The sequence below is a fragment of the Silurus meridionalis genome, chromosome 24 (assembly GCF_014805685.1).
Source record: "Silurus meridionalis isolate SWU-2019-XX chromosome 24, ASM1480568v1, whole genome shotgun sequence".
NCBI classification, from domain to species: Eukaryota; Metazoa; Chordata; class Actinopteri; order Siluriformes; family Siluridae; genus Silurus; species Silurus meridionalis.
In genome coordinates, this window is record NC_060907.1 from 9,064,723 (window position 1) to 9,075,991 (window position 11,269).

Here is an 11,269-nt window from a genome sequence, read left to right on the forward strand (position 1 = left end):
CAACTAAAGGACAAATATTAGCCTGAGCACACACTGTTAAATCATACAAATGGACAGATGACAGAACTGTATGTTCAGTACTTTTTTGATACTGTATGAATGCAAGGCTTCAACCCATTTCCACTTTTTGCATTTGGTATTCGAGACACTTAGAAATCATGAAGGGGACCGCAGCATCTCAGTGGTTTCGGTATAACTGCTGATTAGAAGTGCATGTTCACTTCTATTGTCAAAGGACATAAGGACATTTGCCGAATAAATGATGCTGTCTTTCTACCTTGTGATATAATGCGGTTCTAGATTTACTATTAGGCTATTGATAGAAATGAGATTTTTGTTCTCCCATTGCTGCGTAGAACAAATGTAAATGGAATTATTTGAATACGAAATGATCAACACCAGCAAAACCTTTTCTGAATTTGTTTATAAGAAATAAGTATGGCTTAAACAACAGGAACTGGTATAAGAAAGGGGTTTATTTAAAGGCGAGATCAACATTTGTGTATCTACAGTACATGTTTATAGCTACAGTATTCCCTGATACAAAACCGCAGAAATACAGGGACACCCATTTATTTATCCACCAGCAGGAGAGGTAATCATACAAATAATTGAGTGTGGGGTTCCTCAGGGATGGATGATGGGTCAGTTAGGTTTTCTACTTTAAAAAGTAGCTTCAAAATGTACTCTTCTGCTCAGGCAGTGACAAAGTTCTGTGCTTATAAATAGAGACGCTATCATTACAGACTGATCAGAGACGGGAAGGAGTGGATTGTCAGCAATAGTTTAGTGTCCACTCCAGGGAAGGACAGCGACAGGGATCTTTAACAGTCTCTTTCTTACTGCACTAAACTGATTTGTATGTGATTTTAAATGCAATTATAATCCCATATCAGGGATTTCTGAACCCGAAAGGAAAGTACTGTACAGTTGTATAATGTTGTGAAAAGGGGTGTTAAAATCACTTTGTCCTGGGAATAGTAATCTCATTTATGTCTCAGACTAGCTAAAATCATCATGGTTATATCGGACTGTTGTGAATTCATGCACTTTCGTCAATAATCAGTGGTGGTGAGTTGGGCTGAAGTGGTTTTTAATGCTTGGTATTAGACTGTTGGCTCGTAGCTCTCACGTCCATGCAGGCTGTGCTTTAACGTGTAGGATACCAGCTTCAAAGTACCCGAACATCTGTCTCTTAGGATGTAGAGATGACCACGGCTGCCCACGGTAGTATAAAATAGGTAACCACTTCCATCCAAAAACTGTGGAGTAAGTTCATCATGTGCTTAGGTCATACATTATTGGCTATTAAATAGGCTTTGTGTATTTAGTTGGGGGGGGGAGAAGTATTGACAGTAAACATCCTCAAAAGAAATAACTGCTGCTCTCTGAGCTTGAGCTCGATTCGGTTTCAGTGATCACAGCAGCATGGTAGCTTTTATACTGCTACAAATGGTTCAAAGAATCCGTGCTGTGTTTTAAGACGGACATGCCCCCTATGAAGTTCTGCTAATAATCATTTCACTGAAACTGCCCCTAGACCTATATCATTAAATGATTGTCAAGACATTGGAATTCATTCTGCTAAATCTCCTGAAAGCTTCAGGGCTCTTCACTGCTGAGGAAGGATAAATTGAAAGGAAGATATAAGTTGATACTCTGTAGAGACTTTGCGAATATGTGGTTTTTCTTCACCTCGTGTCCTTACTGTCTTCTGAACTCATGCATGATTTAGTCACACTTCCAATGGTGCCTGCTTAAAAGCGACTGAAGAGTCTCTCACCCTGTTCTGCCCTTCTCTCTCTTTTTTTCTGCCACTTTTTTTCCCCCCTTCTCTTCTACAGAAGATGACATTTCATATTCTCACTCTATTGCCTCCTTTTATTGCCAATCTTATTCTCCTCTGTTCATTTGTGATGTATTTAATATTCAGGTCCTTGGAGAGAAAGCATATCCATGCAAGGTTATTCCTGTAAAGTAAGCACTAACTCCTTTACGCTTACTGAGGAAATGTGTGCTTGTGTTTGTGTCGTTTTTTTCCTCGCCTCGCCTGTGCAGAAACCCTGCGTAACAGCTTCATTTGCCCATTTGTGGTACTACATACATGCATGAATGTTCTTGTGAAATCTACTGTGTACAATCCATAGCAGGGCCACCATGCAAAGAGGAGACATTAGTATAAAGGATATGAAAAGTGGGTGAGAGGAGAACTGGTGAGAAGATTTCCATGTAATTATCACCATTTGTCCAGTTGTCTTTTAGATTGCGCTCTTGTTTTGTTCAACCAACTTGCATCTTCTGGTAATGCACGTGTTAAAGCAAAATTGGTCTTGTCTTGTGTTAGACAGTCGTCTCAATATTCTCGATTATTTCCACAGTCGACTTGGACGGCGAGAGTAGAGTGCATTCGTCCTGCTCCCAGAGACTCCCGGGACTGGAGTTGCCATCTGTGCTCAATTCATCGTCATCCTCCTCGTCCTCCTCCTCATCTTCCTCACAGGAGTCGTCCTCGCACGACTCCACGTAGTGAAGACCCAAGGCGTTGATTCCAGAGTCTTCTGAGCTGGATGGTGAGGAGCAGTGGTCCATTTTGGGGCCATTTTGACCTTGTGTGGTTGGAGTTTGGGCTACTTGGGAGGGCTTATTTTGAGCGTGCTGACTGGATGGCTGGGGTGGTGAGGCTGGCGCTCTCTCTGGAGGAACAGGCGCCGTTGTCGGAGGCCTCTGAACGTAGCACATCTTGCCGTTGATGCGTTTTACAATGTAGTCATCGACAAAAAGATCAGAGATGATGCAGAATCTAGGGGACTCTGGGCAGGGTGGAGCTCTAAATTTGGGTGCATTCCTGAGGAGACGCTCGGTCAAGGAGATCGTCAGGTTCATGGTGTCGGTGTGATTTGAGGGAGAGGCAGGGACTGCTGTGGTGGGAAGCTGGCACACACTGGTCATAGGCTGGTAGACATATTTACCTACAGAGAGAGAAACAGTGGGAGCAGAATATTAGAATGGGATGAAATGTAAAATATAAACATACAACATGCACTTTAATAGAATATATGCGAATCAGAATATGTGAGCACGGCGCTAAAGCAAAAATGCCTGAAGCAGTCAAAAAGCAATTAGAAGACTTCCAATTGCACAACGGTTTAAGCATTCATCATAATGTCAAGAGTTCAGTTTCCTGAGTGCAAGAGAGCATAACTGTCTGTGCTTTTTCGTTGTAATAATGGCATTGTTTTCCAACACGACCCAACTTTGGCACCTCTTAACTCATGTACTGTATACAAAGTAAAGTAAAAATAAGTGCCTTCAAATACCTTTAAATACCTTCAAAGTTGTAGATATTGTGTGATATGAAGAACTAGTATTAGTAGTATATAGTATTTAGATAATAAATACTACTACTACTACTAATAATAATAATAATTAAGACAGCAATAAGTAGCACTCACAAAACATGAGAACAATTCAATTCGAAATTGAGAAGTAAACTATAATTAAATTAATAAAGATATAAAATATATTATTCAAACCGATATTAAATGTACCGATCTGGTATTTAATTTGTGCATTCTTATCCATCTCCGTCTGAAAATGTGTACATTCCAAAAAAATTATTTAAAAAGAACCGACTTAGGTTCATTATTCAAGCTCTATGCATTCTCTATGTATTTGTTCTTGTTCATCCATAGTGCATGAGTACAAAAGTAAACATTCTGATTTCCCAATGCTTGCGCCATTGAACAAGTTGAGACATGTTCTGAATTTAAGAACCAGACGGTTCTGGAGTAGCTGTGGTAACAGACCTCTAGAGATGTTTATAATAAGTTCCAATAAAACATATCCTAATAATTCACATGCCTGCTATGAACATAACTCATGTCAGTGTCTTTCATCATCTTTCAGACAAAAAGAGAATTAAAAGTTAAAAGCATATCGACTTTATTGAATATGTATGATATGTCTGCTGTATAGAACGTGAAAAGTATTCTGGATTTTCTGTTCTCCTTTACTTCTCGTACCAATAACAAGACACTATGTGGAGAAACAATACAATGGTTACTTTTGTCAGGTTTGCTGCACACATCACAAATCTAGCACAACAAACAGACCAAAAGCAATTCTCAGCTGTTTTCAGATCTCTGTACATGCCAGAATATGAATGTGGCCACACAGCGTTTCCTACAGGGAACAAACAAGCTGCTCGCTTTAGAGCAATCGAGAAGGCGGGTTAGATGGAGCCAGCCATAACAATCATTTCTATACTTTGTTAGTGCTCCAAAAAAAAAAAGAGAAAACCCCCAAAACAAACCCAGGCAGTATCATTGATCATATTTACTATAGACAGACAATTCCTTTTCATTCTTTCTCCGATGATCATTTTGAGCTTGATGACCATGAAGCGTTGCTCATTTGATTATAGAGCACTTACTAATTATATAATCAAATGACATATCCAGTCTGAATTAAAAATCTCACAGTCATTTGATTTGAATACAAATATTATGACTGCATACAAATCAGTTTTCATTCCGCAATCTACAGTTTCACAATATATGAATCTGGTTTGTCAAAATGTCATCTGTTAAGAACACAGCTACTCCAGGTGTTGCCCAAGAATCCCACTTCATAGAGAGTTTGGACATTGAACTTTTAGAAAAAAACATCCTCTTAATCGCTACTCAAAAACACTATTCTACATATGCTGTTTCTCCATCATTGAACATTTGAAGGCTGTGCAATATCTCAGATATTGACCTATTTTATGAGTTGCTCAGTAGCTTCTAGTTAGCAGTAGCTTACTTCAACTGACTGTATAAGACTGTAGAAAGGACATTACTCATAATCACACACTCCGGTGCTCATGATAACTCTCACTCTCTGGTGTTTTTAATGTTTAAGATTTATAATTACACTTTTGATATCACCCAAAGGAGGGTGGATTCCCCTTTTGAGTCTAGTTCATCCTAAGGTTTCTTCCTCATACCATCTAAGGGAGTTTTCCTGCCACAGAAGCCCCAGGCTGCTCATGGGGATAAATACACATAATTCACTTGTATTTCATTTTTTTTGTTCTATAATTCTTACATTCTGTAAAGCTGCTTTGAGGTAATGTCCATTGTGAAAAGCGCTATCAATGGATCAATGAACTGTGTATAAATATCATTTTAGCATTGTGCAGACTGAGCTAGTCTTTGCTAGCTTGCATTGCTAGTTACATTACTGAGGTAAAATCTGCACTTAAACAGGAGGAAATCTTGATCTGCCTTAAAAGCTGCCATAATACCATAATAAGCTTTGCTATTAACATAAAATTTATTTTAACCCTAACCCTTAACACAGCAGGGAAACTTTGGAGCACTTAAGGCCATTCAGCTATCAGCAGTAATGCAACACACACACACACACACACACACACACACACACACACACACATGCACACACACCACCATGTTTTTGTGTCTAGGAGCGTTATCTAAATAATAATAGATTTCTACATGGTTAGGGCTCTGCGATATGACATTGTTTTCGAATTCAGGAGCAAAACATATGAGCTGCCTTTTTGGCTTTCTAGCTAGGAACAGAATTATCTAAAAAACAATAATATCCACGAGCTTCTTTCTGTCTCTAGCTTCCTCTCAGGTTTGTTTTTTTCTCTTCAATAATCAATGATGCTGCTGATCCTAAAAGCGTTTCTTCCTCATGTGTAATCTCCGCAGCCTATTTCTGTCCCTGGTCCACAGAGAATAAGGACATGAACAGCCAGACCTGTCTGTTTGATCAACGCCAGCTGTGGAACATCCAATGAGAATCTCTATTAATTATTTTATATAGAGGGGAAAAAAATCAACGAAAGAATATTCACAACGGAAGCCCGAGCTAGTGAAATTCCTGTGCAGGATGCGAGTCTGTTCTGCATCAGATTGGCTTAATGCGGGGACAACATTTCTGAGCCTTGTGCAAATGCGGTCTCTGTAGACTCCTTTCCCATCTTTTGAAAATGGAAACTTTTTAGTCCAGGCCTCCTGAGGATCCCCCCCTGATGTGATAACTCCCATACAGTGAAGCATGCTAATAGATATTAGCATATGAATAAGTTAGAAAGATTCGTCCCATTTGGGAAATGAAATTTGGCAGTATATAATAAATAATGGCAACGGTTAGCAATCTGAAGATACTTTTACGATAATACACCTGATCTTATTTAACAGAATGCCAGAAAAACACTAGCGCAGCATTTGACAAGAGAGCAACAGGGTTTTAATGCCATTTTTATAGTCTCTATAAAAAATTCATTATTCAACAAGCAGTTTCTAACAGCTGTTACAAAAATAGATTTTAAAGCCGAATCTAAATGCTTTGTTAGGCCTATAGCATTTTTGCTTCTGTATGCTAATTCTACACTTTATTTTTTTATGAACTTGATTAATTAAGTTTATATTGATATTCTATAATTTTCAAGAAAATGCATAGGCTGGTAAACACACAACACAGCACTGATTCAACTACAGCAAAATTGTGTTTCAGAATAGAATAAGGAACGGTAATTAAAGTGAATGTTTATAATGTACAAAAAAAAAAAAATAATAATCTCATGCTACTCAAGTGTCTGAAATTTGGTATGGATGCATGACAGAAATTTTATAAGAATATGTAATATATCTCCAAGTGTACACTTGCTCATGATCAGCCACCACATGCAAACGTAAATTACCATGCACACGCTTCTAAGAGAAATTTGTCCTTTCAGTGTATTACAAAGTCAAAGGCAAAATATTTAAATTTGAGTCTGTTCACTAATAGCCAGCTGATTTATTTATACCAAAATACCAGTATATACCAAATTATACCAAAGCTTCTTTTCTTTACCTGATAAAATAACAAACCAAAATCTACGCTGACTAAAACATGTGAATGGCAACTTAAAAGAGTGTCAATTGGCAGTGACAGTAAAGATACAGGAATAACGCGCCATTGGAATTTGTGTATGAACTGGTGAGTTGAATCATGAGCTAGGCTCGTCTCCAAACTGTGTAGAGTATTACTGGAGTTGGGCCCCTGCATTAGCACTGATCATGGCTAAGTTGTTACTGCATCAGATAAAAGCTCCTTTCAGCACATTGAAATGAGTGCAATTGGATTTACAGACTGCTGAGTGCTGACTGCTGCCTCTGATTGAACCCCCTGCTGGGATGTTAACAAGAACGTTCATAATGCACTCAGCCGCTCAAACGCTCTACGTCCTGTGCAGCTGATTTATCTTTCCATTTGAAAAAATTCTGCCTCTTTTTTTAAACGCAGTAGATGATGATGAAAGGCTCTGACATGACCTCCTTCAGGTATATTAGTAGTAATTAGACCAAATTTCTAAGGAAGTGTCTAGAGGGCCATCAGCAGGAGACTGATCAGCTGCCCTAAGATCTTTTGGTAATACTAAAATAAGTGTACTCTCAAATGTATTGGAAGAGTCAAATCCAGATTATTTTTTTAAGTGCACCATAATAGCACCACCAAAAAAGATAAATGTACTGAAATGAAATGATAGTCTTCTGTTATTTTGTTTCTAAAGTGTACCCACCAATTAAGTGACCATGCTCTCTGGGTGTGTCTGGAAATGAGGGGAAAAAAAGGAAATAAGGCCAACCCATTTCCTGTGGCCTTTTTCCTCAAATTCATAGCCAGACTGAACCAAGCCTGAACCTAATTTATGACTACAGGATACAGGGTGATTGAGTTTCTATTTGAGTGCATGGCAGAACAGCCAGCTCATCAACTCTGTGGTCAGAAATTGGGTGGAAATAGCAAATGCAATTTTATTCAGTGTTGGTCCACTCCATGAAATCTAAGTTTTAATGAATACAAAAAAGAGCACATGAACAAACATGAGAGACACATGCATTCTCCTTTTGTTTATATGCAATAAACTAGGTAATTTAACAGAATTTATTTTCAAACTGCCTCCTTGTTATATTATGTTCTACTTTCCAAATGTCTGTTTATATTTGGAGAACATGCTCACTCAACATATATATGTAGATTAAATGGTGAAAGCAGTACTGATCCAACATGGCTACAATTCCATACATTAAAACCATACATTTTCATCTAGACTGCAGCTACTGTAACAATTTTACCATCTAGCAAGACAGAGACCTGGAGCATCATTCAAAGCTCTGTAAGCATTTCTTGGAAAGCAAACAGCTGGCTGTAATGTTCTCTATTATGGAATGGCCCAGTCACCAGATGAATTGGATTGCAAAGTCAAAAAAAGGGGATCTACCAAATCAACACCTTTAGCTTAGACACCTCAAATTTTACAAGAGACATGGCACAGTATTTCAGCTCGATGTTAAATTATCTTGGCTGCATGCTTTAATTGGCATTTATATTGATAATAATGCAAGGTTTTACTATTTGGATGCAAGAGTCAGGAGTGTTTATTTGTTAGGATGCAAAAAGCATTAAAGATTATATGGTTCAGCTCATATGGATGTTGTAAAATCTACTATGATGATCTAGATGCTGTTGGGTAGGCGTTTTTTTTTATTTATATACTGCTTCTAACAATGGACATTGTTTTAAAGCAGCTTAACAGCAGACATCTGGATCTTAAATAAGAAAGACAGAACTAACAGTGGGCAGGAAAACCTTCCTGAAATAACATGAGGAATAACTTTAAAAGGAACCAAATTCAAAAGGAAACATTTCCAGATAATGAAATTTGAAATGATTACAGGATACAGGTGTAGAAGAGTAAAGACAAACACTAGTCAGTGTGTTAAAAGCATTCAAAATGTATTGGTACAACTTTTGTAACCAAATGTGCTTCGTCCCCAAACTGTTACCACAAAGTTTAAGGCACACAATTGTATAGGATGTCTTTGAATGTGGAAGCATTGAAAATGCCCCTGTGCACAAAGCCATCTTCATGAAGATATGGTTTACATGGTTTGGACTGGAAGATCTTGAGTGGCCTGCTATAAAGCACTGACCTCAACGCTGGGATGAACTGGAGCTATGATTGCACCTAAATCTTCCCAGAAGAGTGGAGGTTAGTGTATCAGCAAATGGGGACTAAATGTGGACTGAGATGTTCAAAATGCACATAGGAATTTTATGATCAGGAGTCCACAACCTTTTGTTCATATAGGGTTTCATCTTCTGTGCAAATCTACAGCATGTCAGTGACATTATCCACTGAAAAAAGAGTACGAACTTCAACAGCAGCAAAAGGGTAATCAAGCTATAGATGATTGCCAGTAAGATAACTATAGATTATATCCAGTAGGTTTCAGTCAGCTGGATAACTTGGGTAGTTGGCTAAATGCTTACATTTCTTTACTCCCTAAAAATACTTGTAGGTGACTTATGACAGAAAAGCATTACAATGACATCATCGTAATTTGAAAATATCGCTAAGCGGAGACATGGATTAGCCGAACCAGGAGTCATAAGGAATGGTGATCAGTATGGGGTAGTGTAATACTTAGCATAATTTAGCAAAACAGAGCAATTTACAGAACCATAATGTATTAACTTTACAGTAAATATGTTTGTGGCAGCAGGTGCACGGACGATGAGCACCGGTTCGCGAGTGGATGGTGGGGATAAAAAGGAAATGGATAAAAATAGCTAAAATTGAGCTCTAAAACACCAAAAAAAGAAAGTAATATGCGCTCTAAAGCAGAGAGAACTGAACTCTGTTGAGCGTTGGTGAGAGTAAGGCATCTCACAAGGGAGGAGATGTATACATCCTGTCAGCGTCCCAAAGTATCGTATAGCACATACGCTCCTACTTTTGCCTGCCGCACAAAACTTAAAATATTTTTAATTTCGACGTATCGCTGTCGTCATAGTTAGATTGAAATTTTGTAAACATCCTAACTCAGAGACTACCTGCTCTTCCAACAAATTGAAAAATGTGGTACTAAAACTATTGGGACATTAGACATGCTACCTTTATCAGTACCCCAATTTATTACAAATGCATTTTCATATAGATTACTGCAATGAAAGTGAATACATTTAAGCACTAAACTAATAGCAGAGTAGTTCACAGCCAGCGAATGCGTGGGTTAGGCTGGATCTCTGACAAAGAGACTAAGCTGGATTTAACAGCTCTGTTCATTATTGACCCCAACCAGGGCTTTAGAGAAGCAAGACAAAATGATTTCAAAAGGATTATAACTGTAGGTTGTGGATTATGATTGAGCAGAAGACGACACTTAAATAAGCAAACTAGAAAATCCCGTTCCTATTATCAGAGCAAAGTTCTGAATCTGATTGTCGCAGTTTCTAGTGTTGGGAATGTTGAATATGTCTAGATGGAAATCATTAGGTGAGAAAGTGCAGCTGTGATTAAGATGAGTTTGCTGGTATTCAGCATATTTTGCGATTTGAATCAAATAACTGAGGAAAGATCTTGGGGATGGGGAAAAAAAGCAAGTGAAATTTTCTTTCTGTAAGTGTGTGTGTGGCTGTGATAACAGGAGGAGAGGAGTGACGAATTAGACAAATGGAGTTTGAGATGAGCAGGAGGCCATGGGGGGCTGCGCTCAACTCCATTTCCTATCTTTCCATCTTTGGTGCTCTCACTTTCCATCTTCTTCCTTCTTCAGCTGTCTCGTGAATTCCCTTTTTTTTTCCTTCATACCTTTCCCCTCCATTTTCTCTCTCTTCTTCTTTCTCAGGCTTGCTGCTCTCTCCCTCCCTCCCTCTCTCTTCTACTGGTTTATAATTACATGCCATGCTGCTGATGTCTTAGGGCAGGTGTGCATGAGGAATTATGAGAGGCTGTAGAAAGGCCTGGTGTGGATCATTCGTCAAGATTAGAAAGACGAAGCCAAGCTCACTCCACTCACCCATTTCCCCTCACCTCAGATACATGCTTCTTAAAGGGACAGTTCATCTACACTTTCAACATGATCTTACACTAGAGTTGCCAAAATAACCCTATTTTAGGATGGTGTACCCTTTTCTTAGAAATTCATTTAAGAGAATTTGAACCACACTACCTGATTTTTTTTAGACATTTCTACTTACCATTCACATATTGATCAACCAGGATAAGTCTGATATCTGAAGTTGACTATTATTTGGAGTGCTACACTACAGCAGTAATTAATCAGTAAGGGGGTAAACATGAACACAAGCCAGAAAAGAAATTGAAGCAGCAATCAGCTGGGATAAGACTAAGTATAATTCCTGTCAAATTGTCATTGGGCCTCATATGCCATCTGGCAAATGGACCGTCTTGATGACTATCCTC

At 38.5% G+C, this 11,269-nt stretch overlaps 1 protein-coding gene across 1 annotated transcript in view; it reads right to left on the reverse strand.

Annotated features, from left to right (window-relative positions):
• Positions 1-458: 458 nt before the first annotated feature.
• c24h3orf70 (chromosome 24 C3orf70 homolog) overlaps positions 459-11,269 on the reverse strand; it is a 26,278-nt gene continuing 15,467 nt past the window's right edge. The window contains exon 3 of the mRNA XM_046837899.1: positions 459-2,969. Within this exon, the coding sequence (XP_046693855.1) occupies positions 2,341-2,969 (629 nt within the window). The 3' untranslated portion in view covers positions 459-2,340. The remainder of the gene's footprint in view (positions 2,970-11,269) is intronic.